At 39.4% G+C, this 25,466-nt stretch overlaps 2 protein-coding genes across 8 annotated transcripts; one reads left to right on the top strand and one right to left on the bottom strand.

Moving 5' to 3' along the window:
- Positions 1-5,644: 5,644 nt before the first annotated feature.
- On the bottom strand, positions 5,645-14,862 carry NPY1R (neuropeptide Y receptor Y1). 7 transcript variants are annotated; one of them, XM_060417508.1, is made up of 4 exons: positions 14,753-14,862; positions 11,375-13,451; positions 7,795-8,621; positions 5,645-7,687 (listed from the first exon to the last, which is right to left on the bottom strand). In XM_060417508.1, the coding sequence occupies exons 3-4, from the start codon at positions 8,491-8,493 to the stop codon at positions 7,235-7,237; spliced, it is 1,152 nt and encodes a 383-aa protein (XP_060273491.1). In that variant the 5' UTR covers positions 8,494-8,621; positions 11,375-13,451; positions 14,753-14,862; the 3' UTR covers positions 5,645-7,234. The 7 variants fall into 7 exon arrangements, with proteins under 7 accessions (XP_060273491.1, XP_060273490.1, XP_012034776.2 ...); XM_060417507.1 differs by having other exon boundaries at positions 13,103-13,451; XM_012179386.5 differs by having other exon boundaries at positions 13,319-13,451.
- Positions 14,863-21,687: 6,825 nt separating this feature from the next.
- LOC101107098 (large ribosomal subunit protein uL6) lies at positions 21,688-22,410 on the top strand. Its single transcript, XM_004009577.6, has one exon. It carries the CDS (start codon positions 21,712-21,714, stop codon positions 22,288-22,290), a length of 579 nt encoding a protein of 192 aa, XP_004009626.1. The 5' UTR covers positions 21,688-21,711; the 3' UTR covers positions 22,291-22,410.
- Positions 22,411-25,466: the final 3,056 nt, after the last annotated feature.

Genomic DNA, 25,466 nt, shown 5'->3' with positions numbered 1-25,466 from the left:
GTATTATTTATAGTACATTTTTAAACTTTTACCACGTGATTGCCCTAGAGTTTGTAGTGCACATTTACAATTAATCCAAGTCCACACTCAAATAGCACTATCCACTTTATACCTAGTTCAAGTATCTTATAGTAGCAATCTTCTTTTTACTTTCCCTTTCTGATATTTAATTGTTGGTATAAAGTAATACAACCAATTTCTGTATGTTAATCTTGAATCCTGCTACTTTACTGAATTCATTTATCAGTTCTAGTAGTTTTGTGTGAAGTTTTTCGGGTTTTCTAAAGCCTGAAGTCTTTTAGAATATCATGCCATCAGCATATAATGACAGTTTTACCTCTTTCCTTCCAAGTTGGATAACTTTATTTCTTTTTCTTATCTGAATGCTCGGCTAGCACTTTCAGTACTATATTAAATAGAACGAGTGAGAGTTGGTGGAGAAGGAAATGGCAACCCACTCCAGTGTTCTTGCCTGGAGAATCCCAGGGACAGGGAGCCTGATGGGCTGCCGTCTATGGGGTCACACAGAGTCGGACATGACTGAAGCGACTTAGCAGCAGCAGCAGCAGCAGCAGCAAGAGTTGGTATCCTTGTCTTGTTCCAGATTTTAGCAAGAAGGCTTTCAGCTTTTCACTGTTGAATATTGCATTGGCTATTATTGTGTTGAGATATGTTCCTTCCATATTCAGTTTGGTAAGAATTTTTATCATGAATATTTGTTGAATTTTATCAAGCACTTTTCCTGTATTTATTGAAACGATCATGTGTTTTTTTAAATCTTTTGTTGATGTGGTGATAATAACAAAATAATCTTAATTCTTCCTTCTTATTCCTTGTAACATTGCTGTCACTCACTTTACTCATATATAAATGTGTTCATGCATAAGGATATACACTGCTACGTACTCAATCATGTATGTTTACATATGTAGACAAAATAATAACTGCAACTGTGTAAATGATTTTGTATTTTATATAGATATAATTATTGCTATTATTGTTGCTATTACTATTTTTAACAGACTACTTACTATATGTTAGAATAAGAAAAACAAAAGGTTCTATTTTATAATAATTTACTTCTTCTCTGCTGTTCTTCCTTTATTTATACAGATCTGAGTTTATGACCTACATCATTTTTTCGATGACCTATCTCATATTCAACTTTTAATTTGAATATGATATACTTAGGTATAGTATTGAATGTATGTGTGTTTCTTGCCATTTATCCTCCTTGGTGTTCTTCATGTTTCCCAGATCTGTGGTTTGGTGTCTGACATTAACTTTGAAGAAATTCTCCCTCATTGTTGTTCCAAATATTTCTTCTGTTGCATTTTCTCTTATTCTGTTTTTGATATTCCCGTTATACACAGGTTATACCTTTTGTAATCACATTTCCTGGATATTCTGTTCTGAATTTTTGTTTGTTTCCTTGCTTATTTTGTCTTGTTTTCTCTTTGCTTTTCAATGTTGGATGTTTCTATTGACTTACTCTCAAGGTTAGAGATGCTTTCCTCAGTGTCCAGTCTAGAAGTGAAACATTTAAAGGTATTCTTCATTTCTCTTACAGTGTTAATGATCTCTGGAAATTCTTTTTTAAGCTTTCTTATAATTTCCACCTCTCTGCTTACATAGACCATCTGTTCTTGCATGATCTCTATTTTATTCATTAGATCCCTTAGCATATTCATCATAATAAGTTATTTGAATGCCAGTCTGACAATATCAATATTCTTGCCATGTCTGAGTCTGACTCTGTTGCTTGCACTGTCTCTTCAAATTGTGTTTTTTGATTTCAAGTGTGCTTTGTAATTTTTTCTTAACTGGATGTTATGGGTAGCAGTAACTGGTAAACAGCCTTTAATGATGTTGAGGTAAACTGTGAGGAGAGGGGATGTACTCAACTGTCCTAAGATTAGGTCTCACTCTTTGAGTGAGTCTCTGAAATGTGAACTTTACAAGCTCTCCTCAGGTTGTTTGTCCCTCTTAGGAGGAGAGGTAGGTGCTTTACATTTGGCTGGTGTTGGATATATCCCTTCTCTACTATGGGAGAGGAAAGGTAACTGGAAGTGGGTGTTACCATTCCCCCAGGCCAGTTAGACTCTGATAAAAATCCAGCAGGTTAGGCTCTGATAAAATAATTCTCCTAAAGAGCAGGCCTTGTTGAAGTATAGAATGCTCTGGCATATTTTAAAATGGTTCCTCTTCCTCACCTCCTGCTAGAAGCACAAGATATTTTTTTCCAATATTCACTGTAAAAGTGCAGTTAGGCTCCTGATGGTAAACAACACAGTGTGCCTCTCCCCTCCCATATGACTGGAGTTTTTAACTCTCAGATTTGTCCACTCAAAAATGAAAGTGAAAGGTGCTCAGTCACATCTCACTCTGCAACCCCATGGACTAAACAGTCCGTGGAATTCTCCAGGCCAGAATATTGGAGTGGGTAGCTGTTCCCTTCTCCAGGGGATCTTCCCAACCCAGGGACTGAACCCAGGTCTTCCACATTGCAGGTAGATTCTTTTCCAGCTGAGCCCTGTCCATTACTAGGGAAGCCTGTCCACTCTAAGTCTCCATTAGAGTTCAAGTTTTTTTTTTTTTTTTGCCCCACTACTGCTTCCATAGAAGTTTCTTCTCCAGTAACTTGTGATTCTCTGTATCTGTTTGTCTCTTCATTTAGGTCCAGTAGTCTGCTCAGTGACTTCACTTCTCTGATGGATCTAAAGGGAATTTCTGGTTTTCAGTTTGCTCAGTTTTTTACTTCTTAGGACAAGGTGACAATTTCTAAGCTTCTACTTACCAGACTGGAGACCAGAAGTTAGGATTTCTTTTTGGAGTGATGAACAAAAACTGGAATCATATAATGATGTTGATTGGACAACTCTGTGAATATACACATTACCACTGGAAAGTACTTCTAAATAGTTGATTTGACAGTATGCCAATAATATCTCAATAAACAATAAAGAGAAAGATTGCCCAGAAATCCAGATGACCCTCACAGTTTTCATTTCTGATGATAAACAAACAGAACTTTAGGCAATGCTACTTTTGACAAAAGAATAAGTATAATAAAATATAATTGCTTTAAAAAAACATGTCAAAAGTCACAGTTCATGATGTAATTCTGCTTAGTGAAGGAGCAGTTGTAAAGTTCCATCAAAAAACTGCTTCAGTATAAAATACTGAAGATTTAATTTTAAAAAAACAGTTTTAATAAAATACTGTTCACCCTTGGTCAACAATTTTAATTGACAGTTCTTCACATTCTCTCCCAGGGAGGATTCAAGATTAAGGAGTCACGTAGGTACAGTCCTTGTAACAGGACTCCACTCATGAGACCCTCTATGATGATGTCAGGCTTCAACTCAACATGCTTGTTGGTAAAATGATCCTAGAAGATGACTCAAGCTGGGATACCAGAAAGACTAGGGGTTGTATAGATCAGGAGGGCGGAGGAGAGCAAGACCTGGAGAACATGAAAGCAGGTTTGTATTGATAATCCTTGGGTGAGGGAGATCTGTGTCTCAGCTCTGCACCTGGGCTTGAATCACCATAATTAGGGATTTATGTTAGCTCTCAGAGGACGGCTTTGAAAATATCTAACTTTAACCTTTCTGATGTTGTTTAGGATTAGGGTCAGTGTGGACTAGAAATACAGGTCAGGAATGGAAAGATAGGGGATGCAGAGGTGGGGGAATCATGCAGAGTCTGGCATGTGGAAAACTTTCTCGGTGTAGGTCAAAGGCTCCTCTTCAGAAGCCAAGTTGCCTGGATTAGAATCCTGGCTGCCATTTACCAGCTGAGCAACATTAGATGAGTTATATAATATCTCCATGCCTCAGTTTTATCTTCAGATATGTGAGGAAAGCATTAGTGGTATTATTAGAATGGTTTGTGATAAGTGCTATGTATGTGATCATTTTTATTAGAAATTTAAAAATAGCAATGAAAATAAGCCCATTGTAGAAATATATTTAATATATATTCATACCCATACAATGTGTTGCATGTACACACACACAAATATACTAATAAAGGAATCATTAAATGCAATTTGAGAAATCTTATCCATTTGTCCTAGAAAGCTATGCTCTCATTCTCATGGGCTCCAATTCTTAAGTGTAATGTGTTGTTTGATGGACCACGTGGAGAAGTAGATGAAGAAAATAGGGAGACTGTGAAAGAAATCATGCTTCACTGAGAAACTGCATTCCAGGAGAATCTCTGATTGCTGAAAGCAATCCTGGCTGTTAAAAAAAAAAAAAAGGCCTAGCACTACCTCTAAACTCACTCAACAAGGCCAGTTATCCCTGAGATCCCAGCTTAAATTTACTTCCTTCTACCACTTTTACTGTTCATGGAAAAATACTTTGTCAAAATAAATATTTACTTGGTTATCGAATTTTGAAGGTATGGTAAAATGTGCATGCACGTATATATCCTTGGAAATTTGTGGAGTAGAGAAGGGAATGACAATATCCAGTTAACAGTAAAGAAATAAAGGTGGTATGAATAACCCAGTTCTATTTTAAATGGAATTCTCTCAGAAGGGAATTCTGCATACAAATAATCACCATGGCCATATTCTCTCCCCTCTTCCATGTCAGTCCTTTCTGCAACTGAAATGACAGAGAAGTTGAATGTCATTGCTATGCCTTAATAATGTTACTTGTAAGGAGGGAAAGAGAAATCACTTCCTAAAGTTCAGCACATTGATGGGTCTGATAACACTGGCCAGACCTTAGCCTGGTTACTGCTGCATCTGCTGCTCAGTGTGTGGGGCTCAGATATTTCAGCTTGAGCTTTGGTTGCCTCTTCTGTGAAGTGGTCACACCAGTCACACAACCTCACACGTGCTTAAGTACTTGATATACTACTTGATTAGGCTAAGTGCTTGAAACCCTCACTATTATCATTTTCTTTCCATTTTATATAAGTTACATTATAATTATGCTCTTGTACTAAACCAGCAATTGATTTTTGTTCTTGAGTTTGAGAAAACTCAATGGTTTGTGTTTAACATGAATGTTTATTTCTTCTTGAATCACAATGGATCTGTGGTTGATTTTAGACTTTACTACTAGCTCATGGACATCTTTGGATGAAAGAGAATAATTTGGTATTTAGTTCATTATTTATGAGAAGCTAAAGAATTGAGTGCCTATACAGCTGAATGAAGATTCTAGAAATGGCATCTCAGCAAATGTGCTGACAAAAAAGCACCTGCATATTCAGGCTGTTCTCAAGCAGCTATTTGTTTCCATAGCACCTAAGTAGACAAAGACAAAATCTCCCATTTGTCCCCCAAGGCAGAAAACACCAGTTAGTTTCAAATTCCAGGTTTTGGTAAGGAAAGATGATATTTTTCATTATGCATTAAATAATGGTTTTAGAATTGTTTTCAGTTAAGTAAAATTCATTCTTCGGCTATAATTTGAATTTATATTAACATTCAATGCAAAGACTGATATTTGTCTTATAAGACAGATCATGCAAGTTTCTAAAGTGTCATTTTGGTTATTTTAGAAATGAAAATGATATAATAAAAGAGAAAACACTTCTGTGGTAAAAAAGAACTTAGGAGAAGGAGTCCAATAAAATTTCAGCATGTGAAGTAAATTCAATAGTAAATGAGAAAGAAGGATTTGGACCATTATTTATTCATTTTTAAGAAAAATTTTTAAAAACCTTCTGTGCACTTGCTTGCACTTTGCTAAACACACTGGGACACAGAATCTTATAAAACAGTCGCTGTCTTCATTAAGCTTCAGAAAGCCAGGGAGAGAGGCTGGACCACCAAGGGTTATACCACAAGGTAGAAAATGCTTTATTGGCAAGCAGATAGAGGATGCTTCACAGGAGGGAAGACAAGGGACCAAAAAAGAAAAACAAAAAATGAAGGTAAAGAGAGACACAAAAGAGACTGTTCAGAAAACAGAGAAACAATTTTAGTAAAGAAAATGTCTGCCCTTCTAAAATCAGACACATTTAATATTTTGTATAATACATCAGAGATATGCTTATTTTTTAAAATATCTCTTTCAATGATTCTGAGGCTCAATCGTGATTACAGGGTACATGAAATGAGTATCAATATATTAATGTGACAAAATGCCTTGGTACACAGTGCATGATGGTTAAGACTCCACAAAGCACACAGTTCACATAAGTTAACATGAGCTACAGGAAGTGACCTCAGTTTTCTGGTATTTACCCCTCCTAGGCAGGGTGGACAGTCTTTCAACTCTGTACACCTTGGTGCCCTTTGAACTATGGCCATTGAACATTAAAAATGAGTAACTATGTAGGCACTGATGTATAGAAAATACACTTTGTGGTCATATATAAGTTAGAAATAAATGCTTTAAAGTTACATATATATTTATTTATGCCAGAAGGCTTGACAAACACTGAACAGTCCATGAAGAACAGAAGCCTCTTGACCCTTCATTCAAATAAATATATTCCAACTCCATGTAGCAATACTAATTAACTTGTTATACTCTGAAATCCTTTGGTTGTCAGAAACCAAAATAGTATTGAGGTTAGGGAACTGGTTTCCCACTTAATTCTTGTGGATGACCCAATGCCCCATGATATTCACCACTGAGTACTTTTAAATGCACTTTTTCATCTGAAGTGATAATCAATTAGGAGCAAACTAAATCCTATCTTAAAATTTCAAAAACAATGCAAGTCACTTCTGAACAATCTCAGAGTAGGCATTCACATCTTGAATGCTGCTTTTGCCAGCTGTCACATGTAACAGGCTGAAGGGATGTGTATACCGCACAGGACTGCCCAACCTATTGACAATCTCACCTAAGCAGGACTGTCCGATCTACCAACAATCTCACTGAGCCAGGGTGGCTCAGTGGAGGGAGAACATCGGGTACAGAGCTTCTAAAGTGAGTTTATACAAATATATTAAAGAAATTTCTTTCTAATAAATACAATATAAAAGCCTTTCTACTCTATGCATAAGTTTACAAAAAAGCACTTCAAAGATGTTTGGTCAAGGCTATTGCCAAAATTTTCTAAACCCCACACATTTTGTTCCAGATATAATTATGACAACTACTACAAAAGCAATAAAAAGCAGCACGAGAAAATCTTGGTCTTCCTTAAATGATTTCAATCCCATTCCATGAGAGAACAGGTAATGAAAGTCCATTCAGGTTGTGCTTGTTTTTAAGCAGATGTCAATCATTTGGGACCAAATGCTATGGCAGGTTCAGATTTTTTCATTATCATCAGTGTGGATCTTTTTAGGTGCGACTGGGCTTGCTTGCTTCAGAGATGTTTTAGAAACATCTGTGTGCATGGTGGACATGGCGATGGTCTCATAGTCATCATCCCGAGACCGGAAATCACAAAAGCTAAAGAAGAACTGCAGGTCTCTCTGGAAATTTTTGTTCAGGAAGCCATAAAATATGGGGTTGACGCACGTGGAGATCATGGCTGTGAGGTGGCAGAGAAGGAACAACAGATTATGGTTGCAGGTAGCAATGATCTGATGGTCCCAGTCAAACACAGTGTTGAAGATGGTGAGAGGCAGCCAGCAGACGGCAAACGCCACCACGATGGACAGCAGCATGACGTTGATTCTTTTGGCTTCACTGGACCTGTACTTATTGTCTCTCATCTTGTCCATCATGCTGTTTCTTCTTTTTAAGCGTATGTATATCTACAAGAGGGAAAAAATAAAGAATTCAAATAGAACCATTCACTGAATGAGTACTCCTGCGGAAAGAAGGTAAAAATGAAAATGCTAAGGGGAAAAGGTTTTCCTACCTTGAAGTAGCAAATAAATATAAAACAGAGCGGGCCAAAGTACTGTAGCACCAAGAGGAGAGTGGTATAAGACAGCCGGTGAGAGTCTGATGGAAATTTATCAAAGCAGACGTATTTGTCCTTGAACGCATCAAGGGTCACATTTTGGAAGGGCTCATCTGTCAATACTTGATAGATCAGGAAGGGCAGAGAAGAAGCCACAGCAAGGACCCAGATGACCGCAATACCTACGTATGCATGTCTATTACTTGGTCTCCAACCCCGAGGATTGATAATCAGCTGATGCCGTTCCACGGCGATAAGGACCAGAGAGAAGATGGACACAGTGATGGAAACGCACTGCACAAAGGGGTTCAACTTGCACATTGCCTCACCAAAAACCCAGTGGTCCATCAGCGTGTAGACAAATGTGAAGGGAAGACACATGATGGCCACAAGCAAGTCTGAGAAGGAAAGGTTCACAATCAGGATGTTGGTGACATTTCTCATCTCTTTTTTCTTCAAGATGATGATGATCAAAGCCAGGTTTCCAGAGACCCCAAGAATGATCACAGCTCCGTAAGCAAGTGCTAACGTGAATATCATGGCCAAGGGCAGATGACAATCATCATTTTCGAAAGCCAAAAACCGGGAATTCTTCTCTGAAAAGTTATAATAGATTGAATGATTTTCCACCTGAGAAAATGATGTTGAATTCATTTTGACTGGTTTGGCTGTTATAGATGACTTTAGACAAATGGACAAAGACTCAACTTATTTTTATTCTCTATATTAAAATCCATTTATCAAAATTATTCTGAATTCTTCATTCCCTTGAACTGAACAATCTGTAAAGAGAAAATGACCATTGTTTTATTAATTTTATTGAGGGCAGTCGCAACAAGTTCTCATTCATAGTACAATTTAAAGTGAAGACACTGAAATAAACAAAATGTATTCTATATATATATACATCTTTTTTAATATAGTAGAAATGGTGCAAACAATTTGAAAACACTACTAATACTTTTAACTGAATGTACTTATGTATTGAGTTTCAGGAAAATGTAGTGGTCTGTGCATTAGTAAAGTATGTATAAATCTCCTGCCTATAAGCCTTACATAAAGGACCATCAGCACATTCCTAAACATTGTAGGAATATTAACATATTAAAAAAACAATGCACAGGTTAGAACATATGAAACAGATATGAAACTAACAAAGGAAAATAAAAAAATTGTATCTAATTCTTTCTCTTACTCTAAAAAAGAATTTATCAAATTGTACTGATAGCAATAGCCCCATCATACACTGAACTGCTCTTCAGAGAGGACTATTTGGCACAAGTACCTTAAGAAAATGATCAATTCAGTGAACCACCAAGAAACTTTGTCCTATGAAGGACTGCTGAAAGAACAAGAGATGTTTAATCCAGAAAAGACTTCCTAGGAATCATACACACATCTTCTCCCATCTGAATGGGCAGCATTTGGTCCATGGCTTCTGGTTCAGAATATTATGTCCACTCAAGTTAGAAGCAGGACCAAGGGAAGTGGATTATATTAAAACTATTTCACATCTTTATGAGGAACAAGAGTTTACTCAAACGGCACAAACTGCCTGCAAACTGTTCCCCGCACATAATTTGTAATTGCACTAGAAAGTCTGGGAAAGTTCTCATGATATGTAAGGGGATTCAACTGGGGTAACTCTGAAGTTATTTCTGACTTAAATATTCAATAATTTTATTAACATGTCAGAAGCTTTCTATGGATTTCTAAGGTTTTGTTCATGTAAATATCTTCTCTCCCCACTAGACTGAATACAGATACAAGGCTGAGATGTAAATCTTAGTTGTACTGTTGATCTTTCACAGCATTTTGTAATAGGAATACTCCTTTCTTACCAATAAAACAAATCACAGACAACAGTCGTGTAGACCTTAAAAACTCCTTTAAAAAAAAAGAAAAAAATCTCTGATATTCCTTAGATTACTAAGTAAATAAACGACATGGGGTTTTTTATGTTAATTAGCAAGCCATTGTGCCTGTGCTAAGAAAGGGCATTGCAGTGCTTTTCTTTCTTCCGTGAGAACAATAAAGAAAATCATGCAGATTTACTTCCGTTGAAAAGGAGATAAGAAATTTCATGAATAAAATATGCTTTTGCCTTTTAAGTGGTGCCACTATTGACTCTTCCCTTGAGTGCTTTTGCTTTCTAGAATATGAGGTGCTGTCTGTTATAAAACAATTTATAAAACTGAAGAATAAAAGTAAAGGTTGCTACCATGTAATGAGAATGAAAAGTATCATGGCTAGGAAAGGCAGTGGAATGATACCAAGTGTGAATGTTATAGAAACTCTCTCCTCTGTCAGCAGCCTGGAAAGGCTCCTGAACTTCCTTGGTATCACACTTTTCTCTCAAGAATACCAAAGAGAGAGGATATCTGTGTCTATCAGTGTCTGAAAATGAACAGAGAGGAAGCAAGTGTTAATCTAAAAATTATTTGGAAGTTTTGAACTTAAGAATTCAGGAAAAAGAATTTTTAACTGGAGGATTGCTTTCCAATGTTGTGCTGGTTTCTGCCGTACAAGAGCGTGAATCAGTCATATGTATGCATATATTGTCTCCCTCTGAGCCTCCCTCCCACGCCCCCATCCACATCTCTAGACTGTCACAGAGCAGCAGGCTGAGCCCCCTGTGCTATGCAGCAGCTTCCTACTCGCTGTCGTACACAGCTAGTAAAGTGTATACACTTCAATGCTACTCTCTTAGGAATTCAAGAAAATTTCTCATCATACTTCAGAGTCAAGTTGCTGGAAGGGTATTTAACATTACGGCTCAGTTATCTGACTTTTCCTTTACTGGTAGAACTTGCATGACAGGAAACGGCATCCTCTAACTCTGCACGGCCCCATCAGCACACAGGACCCGGTGAAGCATGCGACGCAGCGATCACTGCGCTTCCTGGGCTGGCCTGACACCTGCACACCACCACCCTGTCCCTCACTCCTGGTCTAACAACCCCACAGGGCATGCCCTGTCCCAGCACGGCCAGTCACCAAGGGCACCAGCCCATGATAGCTTCTGCATCTGTTGTCTCTGCTGCTGCTCATCATCCATCCAAATTCTACCCACCTTTCAAAGCACGATATAGTCCCTTGAATCTTAATTGGCTCCTCTCAATTGTAATATTATCTCTTGAAGGTAGATATTATGTGTATTTCATAATACCTTTCAAATATCAGCTTTAGAATAAAAATGGCTGATGAAGTAGTAGACACTTGGATGGAAAGCTTTTATGTGAGTTAATACTAACATCAATGGCTGAATTCTATTGTTGACTGGAAAAAATGCATGACCTAAAAGCTGAGAGTTATGTTTTATTTGGTGGACACAGAGGACTCACACCCCGTAGACACCCTCTCAAATCATTCTGCGGGACTGCTCCAGAGAGGTAAGGGAGGAGCCAGCATATATAGGCGTTTTTGCAACAAAAATCAGGTAGTTGGAACATCAAAATATTACTGTTATTTAAAGAAAACAAGACACCTGAAGCTAATGAATTTAATGCATTTCTATACATGAGTCTGGACTCACTGAAATACTGTTAGGGCCAGTATCCTCTTCTTTCCTGTGTGAATTTCCTCAGGGTACACAGTTCAGGGCAGCTGCAGTGGCTGGTGGCTTGATGGCCCAGCATTCTTTGTTTGCTGATGTGGACTCCAAGGTGACTTCCTTATCTACACTATCATAGTCCTTTTACATGCAAAATGGATGCTAGTTAAAAGAATCATTTTACTAGGTCAGGTGTGGGGGATGTTCCACTTCGTGAAAAATTAAAAAAGGAATTGTTCCTGAAAGAGAATTCACTCATCCAAGAAATATTTATCAGACACAATTTTGTGTCAGACGTGGCTTTCGTGGAAACAGCAGTAACCTTTCTACTGGGTTTCTAGTCTTATGGACAGAGAAAGACATGAAACAATAAATCAGTAAAAGAGACAGTAGACAAGATGGTAGTTAAGTGCAGTGGAGAAGAAAGAAGCAAGGCAGGGGACCTGGGATTGTTGGGAGGGCATTGCTGCTGGGTGGCTTGGAAGGCATCTGACTGCCTGAGAAAAGGGCTATGAGCCAAGTCCCTGCAGTGGGGGAGGGAGCCAGGCAGACGCCTCGGGGAGGCAGCACACAAGGAAAACACAGCCCAAATCCTTACGACTGGAGTGTGTGTGGTGCCAGTAGACGAGAAGTGAAACAAACAAGGGAGGGACTATGGGGCAGTAGTTGGAGGGTAAGCAGAGGAGAAACAGACTGCAGAGTGACTCCAGGGACAGTCTTTGACTTGTCTCTGAGAAGAGAGGAGGACTCGCCGGAGAGTCTCTGGTAAAGATGTGAAGTCCTATCATAGTGTTCTAAAATTCTTACTCTAGCTGTTTTCAAGGACTTAAGACAGGAGAGAAGTAGGTAGGTTCATTTAGAGGCTAGTGCATTAATCTAGGCAACAGGTAATGGAGGCACCAAGATGTTTGTAGTGAAAACAAAGAAAAATACAGTTTTATCTATTTTACATCTATATCTAATTTTGACTTTGACAAAAGTCACTACATATGGGACTTAATGCAACCACATTAAATTATTACAGTTTATGGGCTACAAAGCTTTCTTGCAGATGAACTTAGGTTAAATCTACTGAAACTCCAGTCTTTGACATTATCTTTGAATTTATATTTGAAATTTATATCCTTGGAAATTATATTTGCTACACATACCCGTTGAGGAATAGCAGTTTTCTTATTAAGTTGAAGTCACTTTAGCTACATAGAAAATGAAAACTATTTTTTTAGAGTATTCAAGAGACTCCTTTGCTAAGTGCATGTCATTCTACCTGTGTAAAACGGTTCTGCATTAGGTAAAAGGTGTATTTTCAGCCTACCTAGACATAATCTCAAGGATGATAATTGTCAAAAAATAACAATATTGAGAATTTACATACATCATCTTTGAAAAAGAAAATGATTTAATATTTATTATTCCAATATACACCTCTAAAATGAAATAGGTACCAAAAGACACCACAAAATAAAAACGAATGGTTGTTAAATCTCAATAGAGATGTTGTACACCTAGGGACAAAACAGACACACTACATATATCACCAGTTGGCCAATTAGCCCCCTTCCAGATGGAAATGTTTCTCCATTACAGTTAGAGTACTGGCCTTCATGGTTTGCTGTTCTGGGTCTGCTTCAGGTACATTTTATCATTTATTCAAAACTGGCTGCTCAACTCCCTAGTCTTTGGAAAAGAAGTATCAACCTTGTTACTTACCAAATTAACTTTGTTAATAAGCAAAGTTATTGCTAGTTCATGGACGTGAGTTACATAATTCTGTTTTTTTTTCCCCTTCCGGGAGGGCTTGCTCAACAGAGAGCTGCCGTATAACAATAAGGAAAGACTAATAAAGCAGTAGTCACCCCCCGAAAAGCAGTAGGTCTTTGGTCATCGGTATGCAACGCAACCTGGCAGGCAGCTTTCTGCTCTCACCGGGGAAGCAACACTGTTGCTGGGGTTTCCCGTTCAGGCAGAGCCAGGAAAGCTCTGCGCTTCCCCTGCCCGTGTGCCACCTGGCAAGTTATGCTTTCCCTGGGATCTTGGTGGGAAGGCACATCTGAAAGCCCTTTAAAAAAAGAAAAGAACAAAAGAAAAAATAAAGGAACGTCAAAACACATTCCCTCACTTTCCCCTCCCCTAGATTTTCCTGAGTTATCAAAGAACAAATGGGATGTGTTAAATCAAAATTCCTGTCGGCACGCTTATGCGCCCACCTTTTTCATATTGTGTAACTAGGTGAATTGCCCCAAACTGTCCTCACTCCTAACACTTCCACTTCCTCCCTCTCCGCCACACACACACACACACACACACACACACACACACACACACTTGTACACACACACACACTTGTACACACACACACACACTTGTACACACACACACACTTGTCATCCATTTGTCTGGAGATGTCTCTACCAATAACGATGAGACTGGCGAAGCAGAAAACATCCACAACGGCCGGAAACAAACAAGCGGAGCCCAGACTCAGTTCTGTCTGGCCCAACGGGAAAAGTGGAAGTACTAGTTGCTCAGTCCCATCCGACTCTTCGCGACCTCATGGACTGTAGCCCACCAGGCTCCCCAGGCTATTGAATTCTCCAGGCAGGAACACGAGTGAGCAGCCATTCCCTTCCCAGGCGATCTTACCCACCCAGAGATCCAACCCGGTATCAGTCCTTAAAACGTTCTCCGCTCTCCAGTCTACCTTGGAGACCAACGGACCGCTTTGGCACCCCCATCTCCAGTTCATCCACAATTTCCTACCCAGTAGCGCTCCACCTCCATCACCACCACCAGCGTAAAAGGAGCTCAAGAGTTGGATGCTGGAAACTCGGAAGTAGGGAACAGGGTGTCTCAGTGCGCGGCGTCAGCCAGAAGAGGCCGGCTCCGGGGGGTAGGGCTCCACCCAGGCGGCGCGCTGGGCGCCCACCTGGCCCGGGGCGGCTCCCCGCCAACACGAGCGCAACGCGGGGCCGAGGCGAACCCGCAAGCCCTCCTCCTCCCGCTGTCCCAGCGGCGCCTTCCTTCGCAAAAGCCCAGCGTAGCCGCCCCGCGGAGGCTCGCGAAAGATGTCAGACAGCGAAGGAAGGGGGACGCAGTCTCACCACGGCCAGAGGAGGGGCACTCGAATCCCACACAGAACCTGGGTCACCGACGTCCAGCCCACACCGCAGCGGTCCCGGGCGGCGCGTGGTATGGAGCATCTTGCTACCGCCCGCGCGGGACCGAACGGAAGGCTGCCCGGGCGCCCGCAGCTCCCCGTTTCGAGACTCAAAAGCCTTTCCCTCGTCTCTCATCCTTCACCGCATCAGTGAGAGATTTCTCAAAAGTCAGTCCCTTCAAAAGTGTACACTTGAAACTTACCCTCTCTGCTGGATCCGTCTTTTGGCCCATTTATTAAAGCGAAAAGGACAGTCGCGGAAGGGAACGGAGAGGAGTGGAAAGATCGCGGGTGTTTCTCCGGCACAAATCCTAAAGATCGGTGGGGAAGGAAAGAGCCGCCCCTGAAGCTGAGCTCCACCTAGTCCCAGACACGTGACAGCCCGGGTGCGCCGCAGCCCCCCGCACCCTCTCCGTGGTCTCGCCGGAGGCTCCCGGAGAATGCGAGAGGCAGCGCGGCCAGCCGCGCGCGCTGCCCGTCCACGCGCCCCGGACGGGGTGCGCGCTCGGCGCTCGGAGGGGCGGGCGGGGAGGCGCTGCGCCCGGCTGAGGTCCCGCCCGCGCGCCGTCGCCGGCGGTCGGTGCCACCTCGCGGCCGAGGCTGTGCGGGAAGCCGAGAGACACCCAGCTCCGGGGAAGCGGGCACTAAGCCCATCCCGACTGCGCCGCTCCTGTATCTCTCGCCTCTGTTGTGACGTTCGGTTGTTTCTTACGCCGGACCAGGAGTTTGTTTTAACAGCGAACAAAGAGAAGACCTTAAAAAAGCACAGATAGCAAATCTCAGATAAGATGGACTGGCTTTTCTGAAGGTTTTCTTTCTTTCTTTCTTTTTTCCGCTAGGAAAATGCAATGAGTCAGATGTGTTCCCAGCATCGAGCTACTCTTTTCCTTTCGGGGAGCATGAGGAATGGAACATTTTCCTGCGGGTCAGAAAGAGTCAGTGCCGTTTCCTAGGTACTTAATCTACTACCGTGCGGAACGCTATGAAAGAATAAAAGAATACAATGTACATAGAGGGCATTGATGGAGCAAAGCCATCCTGGTGCCTGATCATTCAGGCTAATTGTGATACAATGATCTCAGATGCTTTACGTAGTTCTAGTGTACTTGGATGGAGAAGGAAATGGCAACCCACTCCAGTGTTCTTGCCTGGAGAATCCCAGGGACGGGGAAGCCTGGTGCGCTGCCGTCTATGGGGTCGCACAGAGCCGGACACGACTGAAAAGACTTAGCGGCAGCAGCAGCAGTGTACTTGGAAAAGCCAAAGTTTCTCTCTCACACACACTGTTTATTGATGTAGATGACTACAACTTCTTCCAAATCAAACTTAAATAATAGAAAGTCTTCCTAATAAAGATACAGAACACGGTCTAGGAGATACATACAAGCTTTATTGCTATAACAACTACGATTGCAATCTGCTTTCAAACTACAAACAGAACAAAATTCCAAGACAAATGGAATTACCTAAACTTTGTTGGAAAATGTTTTATCTTTCTAATTGTTAGACTGATGAAATACTATTTAAAGTTCAATAGAAATTATATCTCATTATTTATATAAATAATCTCTGTAGTTCCTCCCTCTCAAAAAAGGTTTCTAAAATATTTGTCATTAGGTATATTTTTATAAGGGGACTTCTCAAGTGGCCCTAGTGGTAAAGAATTCGCCTGCCAATGCAGGAGAGAAAAGAGACACGGGTTAGATCCCTGGGTTGAGATTCCCCTGAAGTAGGAAATGGCAACCTGCTCTAGTGTCTTAAATGGAAAATTCCATGGACAGAGGAGCCTGGTGAGCTACAGTCCGTGGGGCGCAGTCATATATGACTGAGCACTGTATTTTTATAAAGTTAGAAAGGGATTATGACCAAGAATCAAAATACCACCATCAGGTAATAGATATACTATAACAATACATATGATCATATTTTTTTAAAACCCACTAATGATTAAAGAATAGTAAAATGGTATTTATACTTTCTTTTTTCTAAACTAAGGATGAAAATATAAGACACTTTAGGAGTTTCAATTGTTTAAAGAGAAATAACTTGTTTAGGTCTGTATACACTCTCTGTTTACTCCATCCCTTAAGTCAAATTCTGTTCATACAAACAAATTTACCCCAGCTCCTCATCATCAAATTGGCTGTTTTTACTCTGCTGCAAGAATTACAGATGAAATAATTTAATTCTCTGAGAATTTTTATGTAAACAATTTGCTATATCAGCAAATATTTTAGATTTAAGAATATAATTTGGAGTCATTAGACACTTTCTTTTCTGTATTTTCCAAGAATACTAATAAAAGCATGTCTTCAAGAATGCCCAAATTACGATGTCCATTGTATTTAATCATCTTAATTTTTTATAAAGTGTCCCCACCAAGGCCAATTTATAAAGCTGCATTCTTGAGACATTAATGTCAAATACTAATCTTTGAAAAATTTTTGGTTTCAAAGACTTTTTTCCACTTCAAATTTTATGATACAAAGGGAGGTTTTGAAACTCTGAATGAAAACAGATTTATACAGTTTTCTAGGAATATCATTTACTAAAGACTCTTTGCAATATGTGAAGTAAAAAACTTATAAGCACAGTATAAGATCTTCTTATAATGTAATCTTATAGAAGATCTGAAATAAGCAAAGTAGTATGAGTTGCTCAGAAAATGTGTTAAACAATAATCTCAATTTCTCAAAAAGATTAAAAAGTATGAGTGTTAAAGATCTTCATTTCTGTCTACTATTAAGTGAACAGTCAGTTGCATACTTTGCTCCTTGAGATTAAAGCTAGGTAAAACCTAACCTTTGCTAGAGAGAGAAAAATTTTGGCATCCTGTGAAATTTCACAACAGCCAGATCTATAAATCATGAATGGGAGAATTAAATTAGTGATTTATTCTCATGTTCTCTCACGCAACAGTCTTGTTCTACCATTTAAACAGAAGCATAGGATCTACACCTTAAACCTCTGTAGATCTTAGTTTTATCATTTAAAAATTGGAAGAGCTTTATGGTCTGGTGCTGTAAATTCCATGATTCACTCCTTGGCTAGATAAAAGTCTGTCACTATATTTACTCTGGAATTTACCCACTGTAATTACTTTATTGGCTGCCTGATGAATTTCTGCTATAAAGGTTAAGGTTCCTGAAATGTTGTAAGGTCTTGATACATGAGAATTACCACAACATCATTCAGAAAAATATTTTTTATTTAATTTTGTTGAATTGTAGTTGACTAACAATGTTGTGTCAACAGAAAAATCTTGATAGGACTTAATACTACCTGTGAAAATTAGAATGTAGGTGATATTGATTAGAAGAAAATTCTGCTTGGAAAGAACTTACTATGAAGTATGTTGGTGAATCAGTTCATTATTCTATGAATTATTAGATGCCAATTTTTCTTTCTTTCTGTGACTTACCTTCTGCTTTTCTTTGAATCTATGATGCCATAGAATGTAAGTTGCAATGTTATTTTATGGACCACCAAGAAAGAAAAAATGCTTCTAGTAAAGAAATGACATACAATCAATTGTAATTAAATCTCATAATATTAAAATATTTTTAAAGTCCTCATCTTTGAACCAATAAAATATAGTAGGTAAAGAATTTTGACTAAATTGGTTAGTACAAATGATCAGTACAATCACTTTATTCAGCTATCTTTTTGAGAGAATTAACAGAAAGAAGTGACAGTTGGTTTAATTAAAATGTTAGTATGCAAGTATATAGACAATTCAATTATCTTCGTAGTATAGAAGAAACCAAATATTGGTCATGGATTTGCTCTTGATTTGAAATGGGAATGTACTCAAGGAAGAAGGCTACAAATTTAGAGCATTTGTTATAAAATTCTGTCAGAATAAATTCTATATGACAATGATCTTAAAATTACTTGGTAAATATTCGAACATTTTTCCGCAGATTTCATCCTGTTAGACACTCTTTAAACATTCAACAAACGTGTAATGTTATTTTACAAAAGTGTAATTCTATGTATGTATTACATGGTATAATGAAAAGAGCTTTGTCATTGTACTACTATCACTTTTTATTGTAATTACTACCATTCCCTTCGTATCTCAAACAGGAGTAGGTATAGCTAGAGAGAAGGGCAGGATGAACACTACCACTGACCTTCCATCATCCAGGACAAAGTTCTCTGTTCATCCCGCCTCACCCCTGAAATCCCAGGCTTGGCATTAGACCCCTTCTCAACACAGCACATCAGAAGATCAAACTTAACCCCATGAAGTAAGGCTAATTCCTAACTTGAGATTGGGCAGTTTTTCCCCCAAATAAGAGAAAGATTCATTTATATGCATTTAAATAATATGACAAATGAGCACAGAGGTGGCAAGAAATGTTCCCAGGTATCACTTTGGTAGGGTAACTATTCCTCATTCACCCCTTTCTTTAAGGTTTAGCTAGAGCTTTTCTTTCCTCAGGTACACATATCAATAAATATAGAATGAGGTTTATATCCAAGTAAGGTCTGTGGTATAACCCAACCCTTCTTACCCTAGGAAACTGTATAGCTACCACTTTCCACTAGTATTGTATATTGCTGGAAATAAGTCAACTGTGCAGAGTATTGCAACAAGAAGTTCAAAATCTCAGTTGAGGCTTAAGTGTTACTCAGAAATTCTCAGGCCTGGGGACTCCCAATTCCTCTCCTCTTAGAAACTATTTCAATTTTCCACCCCTCTCCTCCAGGCTCCTACTTCATATCCTCAGCCTCAGTGGATTCCCCCTTCTGTCTGAAAGGAGTAAAAGCCACTAGGGTATTTTTTTAATTGAAGTAGAGTTGATTTACAATGTTGTGTTAGTTTAAGTTGATTTACAATGTTGTGTTAGTTTAAGGTGTACAGCAAGGTAATTTAGTTATATGTTGGAGAAAAGAAAGTGAAAGTCGCTGAGTTGAGTCTGACTCTCTGCGCTCCCATGGACTATACAGTCCATGGAATTCTCCAGGCCAGAATACTGGAGTGGGTAGCCTTCCCTTCTCCAGGGGATCTTCCCAACCCAGGGATCAAAGCCAGGTCTCCCGCATTGCAGGCAGATTCTTTACCAGCTGAGCCCCAAGGGAAGCCCCAAAATACTGGAGGGGTCACCTATCCCTTCTCCAGCGCATCCTCCTGATCCAGGCATCAACCTGGGGTCTCTTGTGTTGCAGGTGGATTATTGACCAACTAAGCTATCAGGGAAGCCCTCAATTATATGTACGTGTATATACATAAAGAGAGAAAGAAAGAGATTATTTTCCTTATGAGGGATTCCCAGGTGGCGCTAGTAGTAAAGAACCTGCTTGCCGGTGCAGGAGAGGTAGGAGACACAGGTTCAATCCCTGGGTTGGGAAGATCTCCTAGAGAAGGAAATGGCAACCCATTCCAGTATTCTTGCCTGGGAAATCCCATGGACAGAGGAGCCTGGTGGGCTACAGTCCATGGGGTCTCAAAGAGTCATAGAGAGAGATTCTTTTCCTTATAGATTATCACAAAACACTGAGTATAGTTCCTTGTTCTATACAGTAGATCCTTGTTGGTTATCTATTTTATATCAAGCAGTGTGTATATGTTAATCTCAAGCTTCTAATTCGTCCCTACCTCCTCTTTCCCCTTTGGTAACCATGAATTTACTTTCTATTTCTGTAAGTCTATTTCTGATTTGTAAATAAGCTCATCTGCATAAATTTTAAGATTCGTATATAAGTGGTATCATCAGATTTGTCTTTCTCTGTCTGCCTTTCTTCACTTAGTATAATCATCTCTAGGTCCATCCATGTTGTAAAAATAGAGTTACCAGATGATCCTGAAATCTCACTCCTGGGCATGTATCTGGAGAAAATATTAATTTAAAAAGACACATGCACCCCAATATTCATTGCAGCACTATTTACCATAGCCAGGACACGAAAGCAAACTAAATGTCCATTGACAGAAGAATGGATAAAAAAGATGTGGTGGCAATATTATTCAGCCATAAAAAGAAGGAAATAATGCTGTTTACCATAGGGTATTTATTTTCCTTCGCATCCTTCATTTTGGCAGTGAGTCCTCCAGCCTAGCTGATCCAGACTCCAAGCATTAAGTCATACCAACACACTGAATTTTCCCAGATGATGCCCCAAATACCATGTCACAGACAAGCTACTGCCGTTGTCCTCTCCTGAGATGCTGACGGACTTAATCCGTGAGCATAGATCCCATGAGTTGTTGTCTTCCCATTAAGTTCTGAGACGCTTGTTACACAACAAAAACAGAACCAAAAACACCAGTTTGGTCAACAACTCACTTTTCTTGACTCAACACTTAAAAACAACTCCTCGCCCTTGTCCACCCTTGTCAGAGATTCTTCAGCTGCTGTGTCTGTCTTGGCCACTCCTCTAGGAATGAAGCCTTTCACTGCAGTCTTCTCACTGGGCCTCAAGTGGCCCATGTGCCTGTGTCACCAATGACTACACCTGGGGACAGAATTCAGACTTTCTTTATGGATGCATTTGTCTCGTTTGACCCCTGGACGGTCAAACTTTTTTATTCTCCTTTGACTTTACTAACTACACTTCAGGTGGTTCTCTTTTCTTACTTGCTGTTTGTCAGCCTTCTGCCCCAGGATTTGCATTTCCATCTCCTTCTTAGGTGCCTCTCTACCTAGGATCCTGTTATATCAATGAGCCAGTGATGGCCACTGAGTATTAGCCTAAAATGGTACCCATACTGTTTACTTCTTCACAGCAGACCAAGACATCGATGCCAGACCACACCAATCTCAAATTCTCACACATCTAACTGTTTTAATAGAGTCCAAATAAATATATTTTTAGCTATTTAGAGCCTACCTACTTTATATACTTTGAGAAACTGCACTCAACATCTGCTAACCATGAATGACAAATCCTGTAGTGATGAAACACACTCATCTGATGCTGCCCTTCAGAGCTTTCTGACCCAAGTCTCCCCATCTTGCTGGTGAGTGGCATTTTCTAAATGTCTCTAAACCACTCTCTATTTTCTTCTTCTCCCCAGGGGTTTCCTTGTTCCATCCTCCTTCTAAGTGGTAGCCCATACTGCTATCTCTGGGAGGTGTCTTGCTCAGAGAAACTTCCCTGTCATGCAAGCCTGTTCAAGAATAGCCAAGCTCTCTTTGCCGCATCTACTGCGAGAATGAAGACCATTCTCAGCAATCAGACTGTCGACATCCCAGAAAATGTCGACATTAACTTGAAGGGACGGACAGTTATTGTGAAGGGCCCCAGAGGCACCCTGCGGAGGGACTTCAATCACATCAATGTAGAACTCAGTCTCCTTGGAAAGAAAAAGAAGAGGCTCCGTGTTGACAAATGGTGGGGAAACAGAAAGGAACTGGCCACTGTTCGCACAATCTGTAGTCACGTACAGAACATGATCAAGGGTGTTACACTGGGCTTCCGTTACAAGATGAGGTCGGTGTATGCCCACTTCCCCATCAACGTTGTTATTCAGGAGAATGGTTCTCTTGTGGAAATCCGAAATTTTTTGGGTGAAAAATACATACGCAGGGTTCGAATGAGGCCAGGGGTTGCCTGTTCAGTATCTCAAGCCCAGAAAGATGAGTTGATTCTTGAAGGAAATGACATTGAACTTGTGTCAAATTCAGCTGCTTTGATTCAGCAAGCCACCACAGTTAAAAACAAGGATATCAGAAAATTTTTGGATGGTATCTATGTATCTGAAAAAGGAACAGTTCAGCAGGCTGATGAATAAGATCTCAGTGGTCCTGCTGCAGAAACAACAAGATGGTTGTTTGGACTCAGATGGTTCTATGGACTCAGTTGTGATCCTTTAAAGAGACAATAAAAACTCTTGATTTGAAAAAAAAAAAAAGAATAGCCAAATAAAACTTGTGCACCATGCTTTTCCTGCTACTGTCTCTTCCTTGATCAGCTCTGAAATTCCCACATTTAACAGAGATCTTAATCTATATTTTTTTCACATTGAAGCATAGTCATACCCTCTGCCATCAACAACTCTCTTGTACTCCATGTGAAGCACAGACCTCTCCCAGGTTTCCTTGGCAAACTTGCTGCACAGCTAGTGGACGTGATCCAACCCTGTGCTATCCTCTCAGCCCCTCAAGCCAGAACCTGGGGATCATTCCCGGCATTTCCCTTTCTTACACACACTTAGATTCAGCTGGCCTCAGGGGTGATAGGTCACTTGGCAACTGGTCACACATTGCCGTTGATTTCACAGCATGATATTTCTCAAATGTGTTCTTTTATATCCATCAAGCTCTAGTTAATTCTCTACTGAGCTGTTCTTTTGCCACCAGCTGCTGTCACAGCAGTTCGGTGATAAAACTGCTCAGCTGAAATCATCTAGTTGCTCTCCAGAACCTTCAAGAAAAGTATGAACAGTGTTCTTTTGAACAAATATTTTCAGTGTGATCCTCTACCCACTTCCCAAACTTTGGTTAAACTGAGCTGTCTTCAGGTCTCCAAATGTTGCTGTTTATCACCTCTGTGTCTTCTCCCCTATTCCTTACTTTGCCCACCCCCTCCATCTGCTGGTTTAACTTGCACCAATTCTTTCAACTTCAGTTCAAGTATCTTCTCAACTACAAAGCCCTCTCCTAGATCTATCTCCCATCTCTACAGATTCCTCCCATGGGCTGAATTTGTATTTATATTCCTATTTTTATTCCTACTGCACTCTGAGTTTATTTCAAACACACTATATTGCAGACAGTTATATATTCTACAGATCTGCAGCTATACTGTAATCTCTGGAAGGCAGTAACTTTTTTTTTCACTTCTTAAAGCTTAGGGTCTAGAATAATATCTGGTGTTTCATAAGATATTAAAAATAGTTTTGTTGAGGGATTGAAGAATGAGAAGTAGGATAGGACTATATAAATTATGAACATCACAAATCAAGTCCACTTGTTCATCTCAAACATTAAAAAATATCTTTAGCATTTGTACCTATGATGATTATTATCATTTTATACATATGAATCACACATGTATACCTTTTTTACATATGATTAATAGACTCTTCTGGATTCTTCTTAAACTTTTTGATTTTCCTAAATGTTGAATTCTGCTTTCACCATTCAGTGTAGGCTTGAGTAATGGACCTCGCTGACTTTGAAAATGAATATAATGTCTAGTAATGAAAATGTCTCATAACTATTTTACTTGCTGAATAATATACTTTTAAAAGCTGGATTATCCATGAACATAAAAGTAAGAAGGTGGTAACAGATAGATTTTTGAAGAGCATTCAACCATATCCACTTTTGATTCTGAGCTTATGCTTTGAACCATTCTCTAAACATCCTTTTTAAAGACTTAAAAACAAACTGACATACCAAAAATAAATAAACTATTTCCTTTTCATTTCCACTTAAATATAGCAAAGCCATATTTAGACTTAAAACTAGATTTAATGTTTTAGCCATAAAAATTCACTAAGAAATGGAAATTTATCTTAAAATGATATTGAGGTGATATTTATCAACATTTTGTGAGGGGTTTTAACCTACAAAAGGGAAGAATATATGACTTTTTGTGAATTTTTTCATAGAATATTGTGTCTCTAAAGGAATTCATGTTCTCATTTTTTATATTTTTTGTAATAAAAGTCTTAAATAATGTAGTTAGATATAAAATAATTTGCTTTAAGAAACACCACAACTTTTAAGAATGAATTAAATATTACTATAGAGTTATTACCAGTTGCAGGGTAGAGAAGGTACAAAAATAATAGGAAATTGTATCAACAATATTTCTTTCTTCTTTTTCTTCCCCTTTACCCAGTATGAAGGGGAAACAAATAATGATTATGACCATCAAATTTTTCTGCAGACCCAGATAAGCTGTTGTTCTACCCATATATTTGTAATGCGTGCTTGTTAATGGCATAGGTATTCAGAGTTCAAAGTGATAGTGGAGACCTCCTCCATGGGCTTTGGTTCTCCGTAAGGACACAGAAAACCTAAGTCCTTACCTGTTGCAGGAAAGTTTATTGACAATAAGGAAAGAAAGAACGGAAGAACAGCTCAAGAGAGAGGTGGGCCTGCCAAGGGAGGCAATGGCCCTGAAGAGCTGGGGCACAGAGATTGAAAGGCAGTGGCCATTTGCCTACTGCAGGGAGTTGTTCATTGACAGTCTTGATTGGCAGCTGCAGGTTATATAACAAGAAAGTCTACTGTAGCATGCCCTTCCCATGACTCAGTCTGTTATAACTAGATGTATGTATTCACGGAATATTTATGAGCAGTTAATGAATCCAATGGCCACCGAAGGTTGCTTTAGTACATGATAGTGTGAAGTGTGGGCATGTCTCAGAGTAGGGAAAGTCCTGCCAGAAGGCCTGTGGGGAATTTTTCCAGCCTCTTGACTATTTTGGAGTACTGATGGGGGTATGTTAGGGCAGGGCTAGTAAATTGCTAGGTGGGGGTGGGGATTAGGTGGCTATTGGATGTTTAGCTGAAGGGGCACCTCTCCTTGCTCTCAGCTAACTTCCTGCCTAATGAAAGGGAGTTCCAGATCTGCTAGTCAAAATATTTTGTTTTACAGACAAAAAAAGTAAAGACTAAAAAGATAAAATTGTATGTCTACAACCACATGATTAATTTGGGATAAAACCTAGCTACAATCCAGGTATTTTGACAAATGATGAGTACACAAACACATAGGTGATATGTGATCATATAACTATATGAATGTTTGTCACATGTAAGTATGTAGGTATTTTTAACACGAAAAATTGCTTTGAGAAAAAAACTGGCATCAGTCACTGATTTATATTTAGTGCTTTAATTATTAGGGCATCAAAAAGAAAGAGTTTTGCTTGCTTAAGTAGCACAGTGCTCATCAGAAGACTATGAAATGTTTATAGTTTCCTCTTAGCACCTCAAAGTTATAATTGAATTC

This window comes from Ovis aries, chromosome 6, assembly GCF_016772045.2.
Source record: "Ovis aries strain OAR_USU_Benz2616 breed Rambouillet chromosome 6, ARS-UI_Ramb_v3.0, whole genome shotgun sequence".
NCBI classification, from domain to species: domain Eukaryota; kingdom Metazoa; phylum Chordata; class Mammalia; order Artiodactyla; family Bovidae; genus Ovis; species Ovis aries.
Note: the sequence above shows the minus strand (reverse complement) of the source record. Positions and strands in the feature narration are given on the sequence as shown.

Bases quoted from the DNA above. Each gene is read 5' to 3' on its own strand.
- LOC101107098 (XM_004009577.6), top strand. From the start codon at position 21,712: ATGAAGACCATTCTCAGCAATCAGACTGTCGACATCCCAGAAAATGTC.
- NPY1R (XM_060417508.1), bottom strand. From the start codon at position 8,493: ATGAATTCAACATCATTTTCTCAGGTGGAAAATCATTCAATCTATTAT. The intron at 7,688-7,794 runs GTAGGAAAACCT...TCCCTCTTGTAG, and splicing joins TATTTATTTGCTACTTCAAG to ATATACATACGCTTAAAAAG.